The sequence below is a fragment of the Poecilia mexicana genome, unplaced genomic scaffold, assembly GCF_051168715.1.
Source record: "Poecilia mexicana isolate PSO_F unplaced genomic scaffold, ASM5116871v1 scaffold_15, whole genome shotgun sequence".
NCBI classification, from domain to species: domain Eukaryota; kingdom Metazoa; phylum Chordata; class Actinopteri; order Cyprinodontiformes; family Poeciliidae; genus Poecilia; species Poecilia mexicana.
Genome location: NW_028263384.1, coordinates 25,287,456 through 25,304,546, shown reverse-complemented (window position 1 = coordinate 25,304,546; position 17,091 = coordinate 25,287,456). Strand labels below are relative to the sequence as shown.

Genomic DNA, 17,091 nt, shown 5'->3' with positions numbered 1-17,091 from the left:
CAGATCGCGGCTGGCAGCTCTTTCTGCAGCCAGCCTGACAGGTCACATCAGTTACACACTGCAAAACAAGCCCAAAAAAAAAAAAAGCTCCTTCCTTTTTTTTTTTTTTCCACCACTTTGAAATGACCTGGAGGTATTTCAATGCTGCAATAAATAAATAAATAAATAAAACAAACATGTTTGCCAGAGGGTGTTGTCTATTTAAAGCTTCAGCACAGCTGTCAGGCTTGGAGCTCTCGCAGAATCGGCGCTCCACACGCAGTGAGTCGATACGATCAACACATTACGGGTCACTAAGAGGCAACCTTTTCTGCAGGTTTGACAACAAATTCTCCTCTGTGGTTTTAAACCCTCCACTTAGTTCTGCTACAAATCCTTTATAAAACAAGAAATAAACCCTTAATTCACTGTTACCACTTATCCTGCGGTGTAATCTGATGGAACATGGAAACACATTTCCAGGGGGTGGTGGGCAACACAAAATCCCTACAACCGCAGTTAAGCTTATTTACTTGTAAGCAAAGAATGTGAAAACAACAATCGAGTTTTATGATCAGGATGAAAACCTTCGCAGGAGCAAAAACTGTGTATATAATTTTATACTAGAGAGAACCTGATTGTTGAGAGAAGTGTATGTTTTCAGCTCACCGCAAAAGTATTTACACCACTTACACTTTTCAAAATTTTGTCATTATTCGTAGTTTGTTTTTAGTGGAGCTTAAATGATAGACTAACAAAAGATGTGAAATAGAGAAAAAATACATTTCTGTTTCAAAATCATCCCCTTTTTACTGATGTCACCAAATGAAATCCAGTGCAGGATTAGATTATAATATAATATCCTAACCTAAAATACTACACATCACTCTGAACACAAAATCTCCACACTGAAACATGGTGGTGGTATGTTTTTTATTTTATTTTTTCAGGTACAGGAAAACTGGTCTGGCTGGACTACAAATACACACCACACTTTTCAGATTTTTAATGGCAAAAAAACAGAAAACTAGCACTTTTAAGTCTCTACCTTGTGCTAGTCTAAAACATAAATGCCCAACACGGTTGTGTGATATCAAATAGTTAGAATAATAATGCATTAGTAATGGGAGTTGAAAACAATTCAACAAAACTAAAATATCACTAGTTTGCAAGATTTTAATGCATCATAGAATATTTTTCCAAATATTTTACGCAACCAGTCTTTTGTGAATGTGATTTAGCGCACATTGATACTGGGATGATTCTGATTCTGTCCAGTAGATCTAAATTTGATAATGTGAGAAAAAGTAGAAATGTGGTGCAAGTATCAATACTGTTGCAAGGTGCTGCATATTTGCTTCTATTCGTTAGTGATGGCGGGTGAATAGAGTGCGCATCGTTGCACAATTAAATATTGATTGATACTCCGTGAGCAAAAGCTCAACACAAGGCAGAGCTTCTGTCGGGAAGAATTAATAGAATCACCAGGGTCACCGCTTTGTGTGCTCCTTTACTGAAAGAAAACATCGGCTGTGATCATGGAAAAGTTGGGAATAGAAGGAACAAACAGAAAACTAACTGAATACATTCCCAGTCGTGTTCCATCTCACAATCAATTATTGAGCATGAAATCCATTTGGTGAAGAGAAACAAAATAAATGATTCTTTACATTAAACACATGTATGTGGCACAACAACTCTTCCACCCTCTTATCTTGCTGAAGAGTACAGTAGGTCACAACACCAACGGACTTACTTAACAGTCGGCTTGTGTGAACGTATATGCACAGACACACGAGGAAACTGATGTCAGCACAAACTGCAGGAAGACGTCCTTTCACTGGTTCTGGCTGCTGTGTTTTAAACACTCTTGTAGGGTTGATAAAATATCCTGCAGAAGAGCGTTTCTGTTCTCCTTCGACACCTAGACAAAACAAACGAGAGTGGAAAAAACTATTAATATGACAAACAGAGTTAGTCTGAGCAAAAGGAGAAAAAAACACCATACAAATGTCCATCAAGGAAATGAGACAACATTCTGCCTAGAGTTTGTCAAGCACAAAGCAGCCAGCAATGTGGTAGGAAATGAGAGAAAGCTTTTAACATTTTCTACAAATAAAAATCTTCAATTTGAAAACCAAAAAACCAAGGGGATGCTTTCCTTCAGCAGGGACACAGAAGTAGGGAACAGTAAATGGACCTAAATGCAGAACAATCCTGGAGGAAAACCGGTTAGAGGCTGCAACATTTTCCTGTTTCACCATTCCCAGGGAAACATGGTGGTGAAAGCATCATGCTGAGGGGATGCCGTTCTTCGGCCCAGACCGAAATCCAACTGAGAATATGTACAATGACTTGAAAATGTATTTTCCATTAAATCTGATTGATAAGATTTTTATTTGGACAAAAAAAAGACATAAACATGAAGTAAGATCATTAAAGTTTATGGTTTAACAAAACAATGAGACAAAGTTGAAGAGGTCAAAATGTCACCATTAGACACTGTTCTATCAACTACTGTCCAGTATAAATCTCTTTACTGTCTCATAACCTGATTTGATCCAACACAATGTCTGCCACAGTACAGTGAATACTTTGCATGACAATGTCTGTAACTGAGTCCCCCGTTAGAAATTATTTTGACATTTGAGACACCCCTTTGTTGTTGAATCAGTCACGCATGGTCTAGATTTAATCCGGCTGTGGCTGAGAGAGATAATGCAGAGTCGACCCTCCTGCCCTCCTAACACTGAGGGGATACAGTGTAAACACTGTCCTGTTGCTATTAGGGGAATTAACAATTCAGACACTGACCCAAATAGCTCCTTTATTTATGTTTTTAAACCAGTGAGGCAATGAAGTGATATTTTTACTTACAGTAAAGACCTTGACGTCCCTCCTGCTCCGGACCTCCTCCACCAGACCAAGTGGTTTACCTTTGGGGACGGGGATGGTGCCCAGGATTGTGCAAGATGAGCCGTCTAAAGTCTGCCTCACCGCTCTGATGAAGGCCTGACTAAAAAGCTCCATTTTGCCGATTTCGTCGATGATGAACACCGTCCTGCTGTCCCCGTCTGCTGCCCCCGTCTGCAGACACGAGACCAGGAAATGAAAATTCACAGAGTGCAAAAACATGATCTTAATACTTGTCATAATAAATTTGGTGACTTATGATGTTTCTGCAGTCAATTATCCACTTGTTTTGTTTGAAAAATCTTGCAAACCAGACGTCATAAAATCCAAGAATATCTGAATTGTAACGACTGAAATGATTTACAGTTAAATCACAAAATAGACGAGGCAACAGCTGGGATCCCTCAAAACTTTAGGACTAAAAATGTTAAAAGCAGAGCAGGAACACAAGAAATGTAATTTTCTAAGTGAATTATTAATCACAGTTGGCATCAGTTATTTTACCCTGAGAATTAACTAAGTGAGCAACTGAAAATTTTGAAGTGCCTTCCAAAACTGTTGGAATCCTTTGAACATTTTCAAATTTTACAACCTGAAACTTCAATAAGTTTTATCGAAATTTTATGTAGCAGACAAAAAAAAACTTCAAAATTGTGATTACAAATAGTAAAAACCTGCAAAGTCTGGCACACATTTGTATTCAACCGCACCTTTAACTTTTAGCTTCTCTGCAACTTACCACTGACTTGAGCGCTCTGTTTGTTTTAATTTGTTCTTGAATGTTCTCCAAAAATCCTAAGATGTCTTCACAAAACAGCTGAATTTATACTTAATTAAATTACAAATGAGTGTAATGAACTTACTAATCAGAAAACTCTTAAATTTACTCAGAAAATATGCACACCAGAATTTTCAGATTTCTATTTATTAAAAAAAACATATAATTTTCCTACCAATCAAACATTATGCCATTACTTTGCGTTTTATTGCATCAAATCCAAACAAAGAAAATTTAAGTTAGTGGCTACAGCACAAAAAATATTGAAAGGCTCAAGCGTTATCAATATGAAAGTGGAAGGTAATTATATCGCCACTAAAATCAACTTTAGATCTTAATTTACCTATAAAAATTGATACCTACAGCATGTTTACGTGACTTTGACAATGTTTGGGAGTCCCAATGAGCGGCAGTGATTGCACATCGAGTACAAAGCGAGATGAAAGTGAACCGTGTGACGCCATGCCACAGACACCTTCTCTTTACATGTGTAGGCGTCACTCCAGGCTCACTTTACATGCGGGATTAATCACGGTCAGTGACAGCCAGACGGCACCAGCAACACTAAAAATGTCACTGTGGAATTTACACGCTTGCAAGCTTCCAATTATTCCATCAATTGTGAGGGAAATCAAAGGTTTGATGATTTAGAAGTGGGGAGGAGGAGGGTCTCATTTAAAAGATGAGTTTACAGGCCATGTGCTGCAGTCTTACATGTCTGAAGAGGGGAAGGGCCAGGCTTTCAAATGAAGGCAAATCAACCACATACTGTCCCACCATGTACTCCCGTCTGCCATGAGATGTGCCGGCTCCTTCTCTGCAAGACAAAATGAGGCCTGGGCGAGTCAAAACTATGGGATGAAAAAGGCAGGTAGCTTGATACAGGCACTGTGGGTAAAACCTCCACCTGATTCTGGACAGGTGGCCCCTCTCTCCTGCAAGTGTGACGACATCAAAGCCGACCCTTCTGCCTCCCTCCCTGACCTCTTCTGTGTAAAATCCTTCCACTCCCACTCCGGATGACACTAAAGCTTCACAGGCTTTTTGGACCAGAGTGGTTTTTCCCACACCTGTGGGTAAAACAATAAACCTGGTATAAAAACATAGTAATAACATGATTCTACAAGATGTTTGTGACCATATAATGCCTTGAATTTTTCTATATTTTTATATATTATCAAGAATTTAAGTGCCAGCACACACAGTAGTGCTAAATTGCAAAAACACAGCTAAAATACAGCTCTGGAAAAAAACTAAGAGCCCTCTGCACTGAAAACCTCCTGGTTTTTTCACCAAATATTGATTTCTGAACTCTTCCTGAGTTAAAACATTAGAATTGTTTCTAAATTAACATGAACTTGTTTCCTATTTGAGGTATTACAGCACAGCATCTTTTTTTGTTATTTTGACCATATACAATACAAAATTTTAACTTGGAATTTTGGAGTCATGTTGTAAGTAGTTCATAGAATAAAAGAACAATGTTCATTTTACTCAAATATATGCCAATAAAAAGTAAAATCAGAGAAACTGATCATTTTAAGTGGACTCTTAATTTTTTCCAGAGCTGTATGTAACATGTTTATAAAATGTGGCATGTATTAGTATTTCATGATGGCCTATAAGTGTCACTGTACATAAAAATGGAGGAGGACGTTTCAGCAAAAAATCTAATTAGTGTTGAGATTAATCTCAGAAATCTTCTAGAAAAAAAATTTAATTTCCAATTTTGGAAAGTAAAACAAATGCTAGAATAAATTTAGATCATTTGAGATTAATCTCAGAAAATGTCTATATAAATGTTTTCTAGAAAAAACTCAAAAGTTCTTCCAGAAAACATTTTCTAGAAAACATAGACAATTTCTGAGAATTTTTTTTTTACTTTTCAGACTAAGAAATTTCCAAACATTTTTCCAAAAATATTTCTGAGATTAATCTCAAATTTTCTGAGTTTTGTTTTGTTTGGCCATCATACTATTCAGTCCCTTTTACTCTGACAACCCTAAACAAAATCCAGTGCAGCTCATTACCTCAAAAAGTCACCTAATTAGTTATTAGGAAATAAGTGTGTTTGCAACTAAAAATGGTAGCTTTAAAATGTACTGAATTACTTACATTGAGGGACCACAGTATTAACGAGTAATAATACAATAAATTTGAATTTGTGTTCAAATGAGGCTCGTTTGTCAGATTAAAAGTACCTTTTGGAAATAACCTTTAAACATACATTTCATTACGTTGCCGCAAATTTCTGTAGTAAAACTGTTTTTTCTATTAATCTAAATGTATTCTAACTTCAAATAGTTAGAATGTACGATCAAAAACGATCAAAATTAACAGAAATATAATACATCAGTCTGTGTGTAATGTATTGATGGAGTTGCTAAAATAAGCATACATTTCAATAATATTCGAATTCATTCAGACTGTCTAAGAACTTAACAGCTAAAACGAGCTAATTAACAACATTTAGGAGCATTATTTAGAGTAACTACGTCGGGCTGTGGAGTTAGAATAACTTTCTGATTCATGATGACTTACGGACACACTCGGTGTTTTTATTTACCTGGCGGTCCGGTCAGAAAAACGTGTTTGAACATAGCAGAGGTTTCACCATGCACAGTGCAGCTGCTACAGACGCACTTCCGTACACACAAAGTTCACGCATGCGCACTGCGGGTTCAACTTGACAGCGCCTAATAATAATACAAGTGTGAAACGGCAAACTTAAGTTCTCCAGGAGCTGACCATAACATCTGCTTTCATATTTAAAAATATGAAAGCAGATGTGTCAAAAATGGTGTCATGATTTAGCTTGTCTGTGGTACGAAATTCAGACTCAAGTCCCAGATTAGGAAATGTACTACACAAATAATTAAATAATAAAGTAATTGTGTGATATATAGATATGTGTGTGTGTGTTTGTTATTAACAAAATAACATTTAGGCGGAAGAAATACTTTTTTAGACATTTTTTGTTGAACAAAACTTAAGAAATTAATACTTACAGTATTTTTTTATATGTTAGAAAAAGATGAAGTACTTCCAGTGACAATGTTTTCACATTATTTCACTCGAGAGTAGCTATACTTCATAGTATTACTATATAATTACTTAAAACCCACTTCTGCTGTTTAGTTATTGTGACTAACACACAAGTAAGCAGTATCTTACTATAAAAATAGATCAATATTTAATTAAATAATTCATTAGTTAATAAATTAACTACTGAGATATGATAAATAGCAAAACCAAACAGAAGTGTTACTCTTGTCTGCTGTTAAAATCCATAAGGAGAATATAAGACACATTAATATGAAATACATCAAAGGGATTTTTCATCTTTGTTTACAAAAATACCATTTCGCATTTGGTCATTCTGCTGTAACCTATAAACAAAGAAAGCAGAAAATGGTCACAAAAGCTGATCTTTATTCAAAATGTGTGAAACATAATACAACATATTTTCCTCTTTAAGGGGAAACTGTATACTTTTGGTCACCATGTGGGTGTCTACATGCTTTTTTACATTGTGTATCCTGGGAGTTTGCTGGCTACAAGTTCAGAGATATGTTGGTACTCTTTTCTGAAATCCAGTGATCCAACCTCGTCCTCCAGTTCCTCCACTTCTTGAGCTTCAAAAGAGGATGTGGATTGTGCTGAAAATCCTCCAACATGGCCACGGTCCCTGGGTGAATTTTTCTTTTCACTTCTTGATACTGAAACACTTTCAGCACAAGAGCTTTGCTCCATTTTGTCACTTGCATTCGCTTGGTTTCTGGAGCAGACAGTTTGTGAGGAAGAGGGCCTCTCCACATCGCAACTGTCGGAGTCAGAGGAAAAACTGAGAGCCGATGAGCGGGTGCGAGGTTGGATGATGTGTGTGCCCATCAGAACGTGGTGAGGGGATTTCAGGGCTTTGACCGGTACAGGGTGGAGATCGGGTCTTTTCTGGAAACCTTCAGATCTTGGATTAGAAATGCAGGAATCAGGACTATCAGGAGACTTTGGAGTGTTGGCTCTTGAGGATTCATCACTGGATTCAAGACTGTCAAAGTCATCTGCATAGTTTGCGTCATTTTTGTTATTACTGCACTCTGAAAAGGAAGACTCTGGACTGTTGCTCCTGCTGCTTTGCCTCTCTATGAGATCAGGGACTGAAAGTCTGAACTTGTCCCAGTCAGACTGAGAATCTGATTGATCCAGCTTGCTGTGATGCTTGTTCTTGTCTTTGCTCAGAGGAGCGCTGTCACTGTGCACACTGGGATTGGGGCTGGGAATGCATTTCAGCTCTTTCAGTGGATGAAAATCTTCTGAATCTCCTTGTGCACGACCATCTTGGGCACCCTGCTGAGTTTTTGCTTTCAGAGTGACTGTTTCTCCTAGTGCAGAGTCAACAGTGAGACTCTGCATCACTGTCTCGATGTTTTCATCTACGTTAGAGCGCCGATATAAATGTCCTCTTTTTTTGGACTTTATAGTTTTAGGGTTTGACTTTTCCTTTTCTTTTGCCGTCCTTGACTGTGTTCCACTCTTCCTTAACTCCATGCACTCACGATTGTTCACTTTGAGAGGAGAAATTTGCTTTAGCCTTAAGTTGAATGTTTTAGTTGTTCCATACGTGAGCTTCTTCCTTTGAGTTTTCCTGGATTTTAAGGTCTCTATTTGGTTGTCTGTCCTCTTCACAGGGTAAACTATGGGTGTAGAGCAGTTTCTCGGAGGAGGTAAAGGGTTTAAATTAATGCCAGAGAGATTTGTAGTTTTGTACGGGGACTGAGTTCGTGGTGAGTTTCTGTGATCGCCTGTAACCGGCCTGGTAATTTGATCAGGACTGGGATGAACCGTTAACTGTGACAGTTCAGCAACAAGAGCATTTAAAAGTGGGAGCTGCTGTAAGGCTTCCCTGAGGATATTTGTGTTGTCACTTGTCTCTTGGTGGCTTGGTGTTTTTGTAGCACGAGACATTTTCTGGTGTACCGCTTTGGAAACTGAACCTTCAACTCTCTTTTTATGCTCCTCATCCCCACAGATAGAATCTTCAAACGTAAAAACTTCAGTATCTAGATTGAGTAATCTGTAATCCTGATTTTCATTCCCACTTTTTGCTTGGGCGGTATTACAATAGTAAAGATGAGGGGGGCAGAATGAAGCTAAATCCTCCTCAATAGTGTTGTTAGTTTGACCTTCAGCACAATCATCTTCCTTATAATCATCTAGTAGGATCTTTGAATCTCCTGCATCGTTACTATGGATGCTAAACTCTGACTTGTTCCCTGTGGGAGAACACATGCTCCCTGATTTCATTTTCTCCTTGAAATGTTCTTGGTGCTGACCTCCTGGGGTACTTGTGCGTTCAAACCCCCTCCCCTCTGTGATGTGTGGCAGTAAACTTGCTCCCAGACACAGAAGCTTATAACTCAGGGATATTGCTCCGATCTTCTCCCCAGAAAGGCTGCATACAGCAACGACTCCCTTCCCTGTGTGAGCAGAGGGACTGGAAAGCAGCTTGATTCTGTCCATGGCTTCAGCCAGAGATATCAGAGAGGAGCCAACCAATCTGGGGCTGCTCTCCTCACTTACATCCAGCACCATGGCGTATAGAGGGGTGGCAGACAGATGGACGTGCAGAGAGTCCAGGTTCATTTTGAAGAAACAACACTTGCCTCTGTTAAAGGCGAACTCACGCTGTCCGCCCGGCTGCTTTCGCGCAGGCTGGTTAGAGTCAGCACTCTTGGATCGGTGCTGATAAATTAGCAGCGTTGGAAAATCCAGTAACCGCACACCGAGAGCTATTCTGTAGGGGACTTTGCAGTGTTTCTCGAGTCGGATATAATCCACTAACAGCTCCAATGAAAACAGAGTCTCAGGATTGTCCAACGACATCATAAAAAACTGCGTGTTTTACAGCAATAACAAGTTGCTAACCAAACAAACTAGGCGCTAATCCGCTAGCGCTTCCGGCGGCTCCATGGAAACCAAGAACGGTCGAAGAAACATGACGTCATCACGAGACACAGATATCTGGGAAATGTAGTAAAGAATGAATAAAGTTTATCATTTATTTTCTTTAAATATATTGCTTTATGCGACAGTTTTTGAGTGAAGATTTACTTAAGAGTATTTTTTTTATTGTTTTTAAGTAAAACTTTAAAAAACAAAGTAATAAGAATTCAACAAAACAAAAGGTCGTATGTTTTTGTTGTTTTTAAACAAGGTCCAATCTGATGTTCACATCCTTAAACTAAAGCCTTTTCAAACCTCCTTTTGATTGATCTTCAGCTTTCAGTCTTCTTTGATAAGATGACATCAGTACTTCACATCATGACTTAATATATTGTCCACTCTACTATATAAATGTTCACCAGGCCTATCAGGACATCTGTCCACATCTCTTACTGGACTTGATGTGTGAAAAAAGAATTTCCTCTTCATCTTGTACTTTCTGGCAAAACTGACAGTGCTTCACAGAAGTCCCCCATGTTTTACTGTGAGCATATTATTATTTTGGTGCAAACACAGTTGTTTAAATGTCAGAACTATTTCAGACTGTAACACTTCCTCCACAAAAATTTGAGATTTTTGAGAGGCCTGGATGTTTCCTTTGGAAGATATTGTCTGTTTTTCAACCTCGTCCAGACAGATTTTGTCCCTGAGATTCCATATTTTCTCCAGTTATTGACAACTGCTGTATGGATAATACTGTACATTTTTTGGTATTCTTCTGCTGACTGATACTTTTCTGCTATGAAATGATTTTGATCTTTGTAAAATCTCGGCAAATTAAAGGATGAAAGGAATGAATGTCTGGGAAATTATTCGAGTAAAGTTGAGGATATTCACTAAAGCTGAATAAACCAGATGTCTTCTTGAACTGAATCAAAACAATCTTTTTGGAGGTATTAAGCTTACTTTTCATTTCCACACTTCTCTAGTTTTATTGTTTTTTTATTGGCCTGATGTATTATTCAAATCTTAAAAGTCATATTTTCAATAGCTATATGCAGGAAAATCATGATAATTGACAAAAATAAAAGCTTGAGGACATCAGTCTCTTTGTAATTAATCTGTAATGTGGTTCACTGAGAGATGAGTTACTAAACTAAATAAACTTTTCAATAATATATAGAATATTACAGCACTGTGCAGCATTTTGAAATAATTTGCCATTTTTCTACATAGTCCTCGCATCAAATCAAAAACAGCAATATGAGGATTTCTATTATTCAGTTTAGTTTGTTGGAGCAACTTTCCTTCACTTCACCAGATGGTGCCACTGTGGAGCTTACACAAAACCAGACATCAAGACAACATTACTCTGTTTACATGACGGCCTCATTGTTTGCATTTAGTCTCAACTGTGGCATTAGTCCCCATCAATATCAGTCTACATATGTGTAGAATAATAACACAGAGGACCTCTGGAAGAGTTTTTCCCGGCGTGGGTGTGGGCGGAGTCTTCCCCCCTCGTTGCGTGTTGTCATCGCAGAGATAGGTGCTGGAGTGGATGGATATCGCTATGGTCCGTGTTACTTCAGTCTGGAGGCAGGGACTGAAAGTGGGAGATGTTGGAGCGGCTCCGGCTGCCCCTGCTGGTTTCTCCCACCTCTAGGATAACTAACCCGGGTTAAAAACGGAGATAGGACGCTGGCCACACTATAAGGTAAGCTCTGAATGTCATTTTCTAGCTCTGAACCCACCAGTAAAGTGGGGGAAAGTGGACTCTGTAGGTGAAAGTAAGGAGCGAAATGGTAAGAGAGTGCAGCGGAACTGGTGTAACGGTGGACACAAAGGATAAAGTTGCGCTGAGACGCTGAAGCTGTTGTAGTGTTATAGACAAAATCAAAAATAACAAAGGGACACCATGTTTAAACTGTCGTCTATCTATAACCTGCATATTTGTGAGCACGGCTTATTATAGGTCAGTCAAACTTGATCTCTGTTTGGTTGTTTATTAAGACACATGGAAGGATACGCAGGGCCAGAACAAATTATTAAAATATTATTCCTTGATTGTATTATATTAAATGTTGACATTTGTTGATGGAGCCAGAAGCGTGCGCGTGTGCGTGCTTGCGCGCGCCTGAGCATTTTTTTGAATGAATTTATTTGGTGTATTTCTCCCATGAAAGCGGTAGGGGGCGACAAAGCCGTCATTCTTCACCTGGTTTTGTTCTAAAAAAGCCAACTCCACATCTCTATTCACACAGGTCGGGTTTAATTTTGCTCTGAATTTTGTTTTTGTTATATATTTGTTAAAAATGATTATGTAGTTGCATTGCTTTTGTCCTAGGTGGATATTGCATGTATTTATCTATTTCTTGCCTGTATGTTCAGACAAAGAAGACTTTCCCCTAACGTCACGTTTGTTTGGATTATCCACAAATAAAAACCGACAGTCTGCATGTACAATTCATATACAATCTCGCTTTACAGCTGGCTCCTTCTGGAACCCATTCAACTCAGACTCGCTGCACGGTGTTCCCCTTTGGGAGATTAAGTCAAATATTGTTTGTCTTCCAGCTCCATATCCTTTGCTGTTTTCCTGCAGGAAGTTTAGCCTTTACACTAACAAAAAAAATTCCCAATAAAAGGGGAAATAAAGAGGCCCCATCTCCAGCTGGAGGAAAGCAGTCAGTTTTAATCTAAGATTTCTTTGCTTAATTTCCACTCCTTTGATTTATTTCCCCCTTTTCTCGCACAGATTTAGCAGAGTTCTCTCCCGTTCTCCTGGAGAGCTCAGATCAATGTGAGAGCAATATTTTTCACAGGGTTTAATGTCTGGGAAAGATTAGTTTTCTGTGGGGCTGTGCTGAGTTAAGTATAGGCACAGGAGTGTTTTAATATCGCTAAAGCCTCTCTGTAGCCTGTAATAGCGTTCAACATTTCTTTTCCTCTGACTCTAGAAATGGACTGGCTGAACTCCAGCTACCACAAGTTTGCTTCTCATGGAGGCAATATTTCAAATGACTGTTAACCCAAATGGCTGTAAGTACATCTGTAGTGAGGTGTGAGGAAATCTGCTGTTACTGTGGATGAAACTTTACCCACATGCACATTGATTTAAATCACTGTACTTGAGCCTTTGTTTTGTTTTGTTTTTTTTAAAACTGGGATTTAGATGCCTGTGTTTTGTCAACTGCACTGAAGGGGATATCAGAATAGGAGGGTTTGTATCAGCCACTGATACAATCCCTCAACCACTAACTTATATTTGCAATTTATCATTTCAAACAGGATCATTTCCCAACAAAATGAAAATAGCTAAGGTCAAACCAATGTATAAAACTGGCAACAAACACCTCTTCACTAACTACAGGCCTGTCTCTCTTCTCCCACAATTTTCTAAAATCCTGGAAAAACTCTTTAAGAAAAGACTGGAACAATTCATAGAAAAACATTCGCTACTTATTAGCAGTCAATATGGATTCAGAGCAAACCGGTCAACATCGCTGGCTGTAACTGACTTAATAGAAGAAATAACCAACGCAACAGATAGTAAGAAACTGGCAGTAGGGATATTTATAGATCTAAAGAAAGCTTTTGATACAATAAATCATGAAATCTTACTTAAAAAATTAGAACGCTATGGAATTAGGGGAGTAGTTTCTGACTGGATGAGGAGTTATTTAAAGAGCCGGAAACAATTTGTGAAATTGGGAGATGTGGAATCTGATTGGCAGGAGACTGTCTGTGGAGTACCACAAGGATCAGTATTGGGACCAATTTTATTTAATCTTTATATAAATGATATCAGTAAAGTGTCCAATGTATTAAAATTTATCTTATTCGCTGATGACACAAATATTCTAGCCTCTGGCGACAATTTAGAGCATCTTCTCTCAACAGTCACTTCAGAGATTAGTAAGTTAAAGATATGGTTTGACCATAACAAATTATCCCTAAATTTGGACAAGACGAAAATCATGGTCTTTGGGAACTGTTATAAAAATACTGAAATCCAAGTTCAAATAGAGGACGTAACTCTACAAAGGGTTTTTGCTAATAAGTTCCTCGGTCTAATAATAGATGACAAAATTAGTTGGAAACCTCATATTAAACATTTACAGAGTAAACTCAGTAGAAGTATATCCATATTGGCTAGAGCTAGACATGTATTCATGGGCGTAGGTTTGGGTAGGGACGGTAGGGACATGTCCCGACCAATATTCACGGGATATGAAAAAGTCCCGACCAATTTTTGCCATATTGGCTCAAAGAACGTGGATCTACGATCTTTGATTAGCAGCAACAGGCGGTGCGCGGAACGGAAGCTCCTTAGTTTGACATTTATTATGAGCCTCCGAGACCGTGTCGGAACGGTGCTGTCGGGGGGGGGGGAGGGGGAGTCAGTTGAATCGTCGGACGTTCTTTGATTAGCTGCAAAAGGCGGCGGCTAGCTGGGCACACGCGTCTCCTTCTGAGTCTCCGAGACCATGTCGCCACCAAAAAAGAAAAGGACAGACAGAAGTTATTTCGCTACGTCGGCTGTAAGTACAGTGAGTGGACCCATAAGTTAGATATCTATCACGCAACGCATTTGTTGTAAAGTCCGGTGTTTAGTAAGGTCAGCACTGAATGTGAGGTAGAATAGGTCTGTTAATTATGTAATATTTTTTTCACATAGGATGCTCAGACAGCAGAGCAAGGGGCAGAGCAGAACGATGGAGAGGTGGCTGGAGCTTCAGGGCTCCAGGTGAGGAGCCCTGGAGTTATTATTGATTTCTTCTTATCTGCAATTGTGTTTGCTGTATCCAGAGGATATTTCTTTTGATCTTACTTGTAACGTTTGCTGAATTTTGTAAAGGAAAAAGTAAAGTGTTCTTGAACTGATCTGCTGAGTATGACTGTATCTGGTTGTATACACAAGATGTATGATATGGTTGGGGGGAGGGGGTTATTAAGCCAATGTGGTTTCCCCCCCCCCCCCTTCTCAAAAATGTTCGGTGCTCTTGGGCATTTCACTGTGCTGCCGGTGGGGGCGGGGGTGGGGGGGTCAAGGTCCCCACCAAGGTCCCCACCAAAACTTAGACCGAACCTACGCCCTTGCATGTATTGAATGCTAAATCACTTCATATTCTATATAACTCTCTGATTTTACCATATCTATCATATTGCTGTGAAGTGTGGGGAGTTAATTACAAGAGCTCTTTACATCCGGTAACCGTCCTACAGAAACGAGCCATTAGAATCATCCATAATGTCGGTTATTATGAGCATACAAACCCACTCTTCATAAAATCCAGAATTCTCAAATTTGACGAGCTTGTAGAATTTAAAATGGCTCAGTTTATGTTCAAAGTATCTAAAAAGTTGTTACCTGAGCACATACAGAGCACGTTTTCTGAAAGAGAAGGGGGGTATAACTTAAGGGGTCACTCAAACTTCAAGATCCGCAATTTCAGAACAACAAGAAAAAGCTTCTGTATTTCAATTACAGGTGTAAAGTTATGGAACAAGTTACATGAAGATTTAAAACAAAGCAATAGTTTAACACAATTCAAAAGAAAGTACAAAGAGGTAATTTTCAATAGATACACATATGGGTGACAGAAAGCAATAAGGTGTGTATTGCAGATAACTTGGTGTAAGGGTTTAGAAAGACAAACCAGCATAAAATGGGAAAATGTATAGGTAAATATTAGTAACTGTTACTTCTGACTGCCACTTTGATTTTGATTTTTTTAATGACAGTAGGACTCTAAAGTTTCAAGTGTTTAGGGGGTAGGAGTTTATAAGTTCTCACTTCTTCCTACCCCATTTTGAGCATGATATGTTAACTGAAACAAAAAAATCTGTATTTTCTCTTCTTTCTTATGCACTTCTTGTTACTGTGCACTATTTTATTTTTATATTTGTATCATGTTCGAATAAATTTCATTTCATTTCATTTCAAGAATCAGAACCTTTTATGAGTCCCTGAGGGAAATGATGTTGTTACAGTTGCTCAGTATAAACGTACATATGAGGAATCAGAAAAACAGTAGGAGCTGCTCAGTGGTAACATTGATGCCAGTCTGGTGTGTTTCTCCATGGAGCTTGGATGCTCTCTGACTGTAAGTGTGGGATCTCTCCAGGTACTCCGGCGTTCTCCCACAGCTTAATTAAAAGCATCACTGTTTGGTTAATTGGTCTCTCTAAATTGTCTTTAGGTATGAGTGTGAGCATAAAGGTTTGTCTTCCAGACAAACCTGCAAGGATAGACGAATGGAAGATTTAAAAAACAACATACTCTTAAACAAATAAACTCTCCATACTCTTGTTTTTAGGTGAACAGTATCAGCAGAAGTAGCTTGGGTGTGAATTTTCATTTGGGAGGAATTGTTGCATTTTCTAAAGCAAGCTCATAGAACTGCAGCAAAGATTACCATGGACCTACATGAAAACCGATTTGTAGTGTAGCTTTCTGAATTCTGCTGGGTCTTTATCTGCAATCATGCTTTTGTTTGAAGAGACTTAGACGAACGCTCCACATGGGGTGAGTAAATGGAAAAAATGCTTTTAAATACAGTGGTGGATCTATGATGCTATGTGACTCCGATGGCTAGAATGCATAAACTTTTGAAATACAAGATTTTAAATAAAAATCTGTTGGGCCGCATATGGTGCGTTTGCACCAAACACATTTTCACATCTGGTTTACATTCAAAGTCTATGTGGAGGCACGTCGAGGGCCGCTGAGGCGCGTTTTGAGTATGTAGTGCGGCGTGATTTGAACCGTTTTGAGCGGTTGACGCGTCAAGAGCTTCCAATGAGTCCAACGGACGCGTCTGACGCGCCCTCGATGCGCCACCACATAGACTTTGAATGTAAACTAGATGTGCGAAACGCTAGGCGTAGAGCAAAATGCCAAGCATCTTTATTCAAAGTGTACATGCGTTGAACTTGAAGCGTCAAACGCGTTTTTGACAAATGTAACACGTTTGGTTTGAATGCACCAAAATGAGTAATTATTAGGTCTTTCAGCAGCAAAAGGAACAGACACATATGGTCATATAAACATAGAAATGATTCATAAGACACTAAATAATTCACTTTGATACCCGTTTCAGTCATCCCCAGACATTAATCCTATAGAAAATCTGTATGTGATCCTAAGTAAAGAGTCCATTAGGGAGGAGAAAGGGCCAGAGACTGTGCAAAGAAGAATAATCCACATCAGTGTGTGATCCAGTCTCATGAAATCCTATATAAGAGAAGCCAAAGTGCTTCCTGATATGCCTCTTTACTAGTAGTATCCACTATGGAATTGGTTCAAGAGAGATAAAATAATAAAGACAAGAGTTTGTGCATTGTGGAATAAAAAATGCAGTTTCAGGAAACCCATCTCTGTAGCTGGCAGCAGCTAGAGAGAGACATACTCAGCAGCCTCGATAATGGCAGTGACATGGTTAGGTCTTTCAGTCTTCGCCTCAATAGAGATT

The 17,091-nt window shown here is 38.8% G+C and overlaps 3 protein-coding genes across 4 annotated transcripts in view; 1 reads left to right on the top strand and 2 right to left on the bottom strand.

Annotated features, from left to right (window-relative positions):
* Nucleotides 1-895: 895 nt before the first annotated feature.
* ntpcr (nucleoside-triphosphatase, cancer-related) lies at nucleotides 896-6,313 on the bottom strand. The gene is made up of 5 exons (XM_015002312.2): nucleotides 6,237-6,313; nucleotides 4,578-4,740; nucleotides 4,385-4,487; nucleotides 2,857-3,066; nucleotides 896-1,903 (listed from the first exon to the last, which is right to left on the bottom strand). Exons 1-5 carry the CDS (start codon nucleotides 6,268-6,270, stop codon nucleotides 1,817-1,819), a joined length of 597 nt encoding a protein of 198 aa, XP_014857798.2. The 5' UTR covers nucleotides 6,271-6,313; the 3' UTR covers nucleotides 896-1,816.
* Nucleotides 6,314-7,082: 769 nt separating this feature from the next.
* LOC106927024 (microtubule-associated protein 10) lies at nucleotides 7,083-9,802 on the bottom strand. The gene has a single exon (XM_015002309.2). It carries the CDS (start codon nucleotides 9,554-9,556, stop codon nucleotides 7,196-7,198), a length of 2,361 nt encoding a protein of 786 aa, XP_014857795.2. The 5' UTR covers nucleotides 9,557-9,802; the 3' UTR covers nucleotides 7,083-7,195.
* Nucleotides 9,803-11,156: 1,354 nt separating this feature from the next.
* sipa1l2a (signal-induced proliferation-associated 1like 2, genome duplicate a) overlaps nucleotides 11,157-17,091 on the top strand; it is a 120,957-nt gene continuing 115,022 nt past the window's right edge. For both annotated transcript variants that reach the window (XM_088013034.1, XM_088013033.1), the window contains exon 1: nucleotides 11,157-11,330. The gene's annotated coding sequence lies outside the window, so the exon portion shown is untranslated. The remainder of the gene's footprint in view (nucleotides 11,331-17,091) is intronic.

What these genes read in the sequence shown, in the direction of transcription:
- ntpcr (XM_015002312.2), bottom strand. Translation starts at nt 6,270, where the DNA reads ATGTTCAAACACGTTTTTCTGACCGGACCGCCAG. An exon ending in GGCCACCTGTCCAGAATCAG is followed by an intron (nt 4,488 to 4,577) that starts GTGGAGGTTTTA and finishes TTTGTCTTGCAG; the next exon opens with AGAAGGAGCCGGCACATCTC. An exon ending in CCCTTCCCCTCTTCAGACAT is followed by an intron (nt 3,067 to 4,384) that starts GTAAGACTGCAG and finishes TCGTGTCTGCAG; the next exon opens with ACGGGGGCAGCAGACGGGGA.
- LOC106927024 (XM_015002309.2), bottom strand. Translation starts at nt 9,556, where the DNA reads ATGATGTCGTTGGACAATCCTGAGACTCTGTTTTCATTGGAGCTGTTA.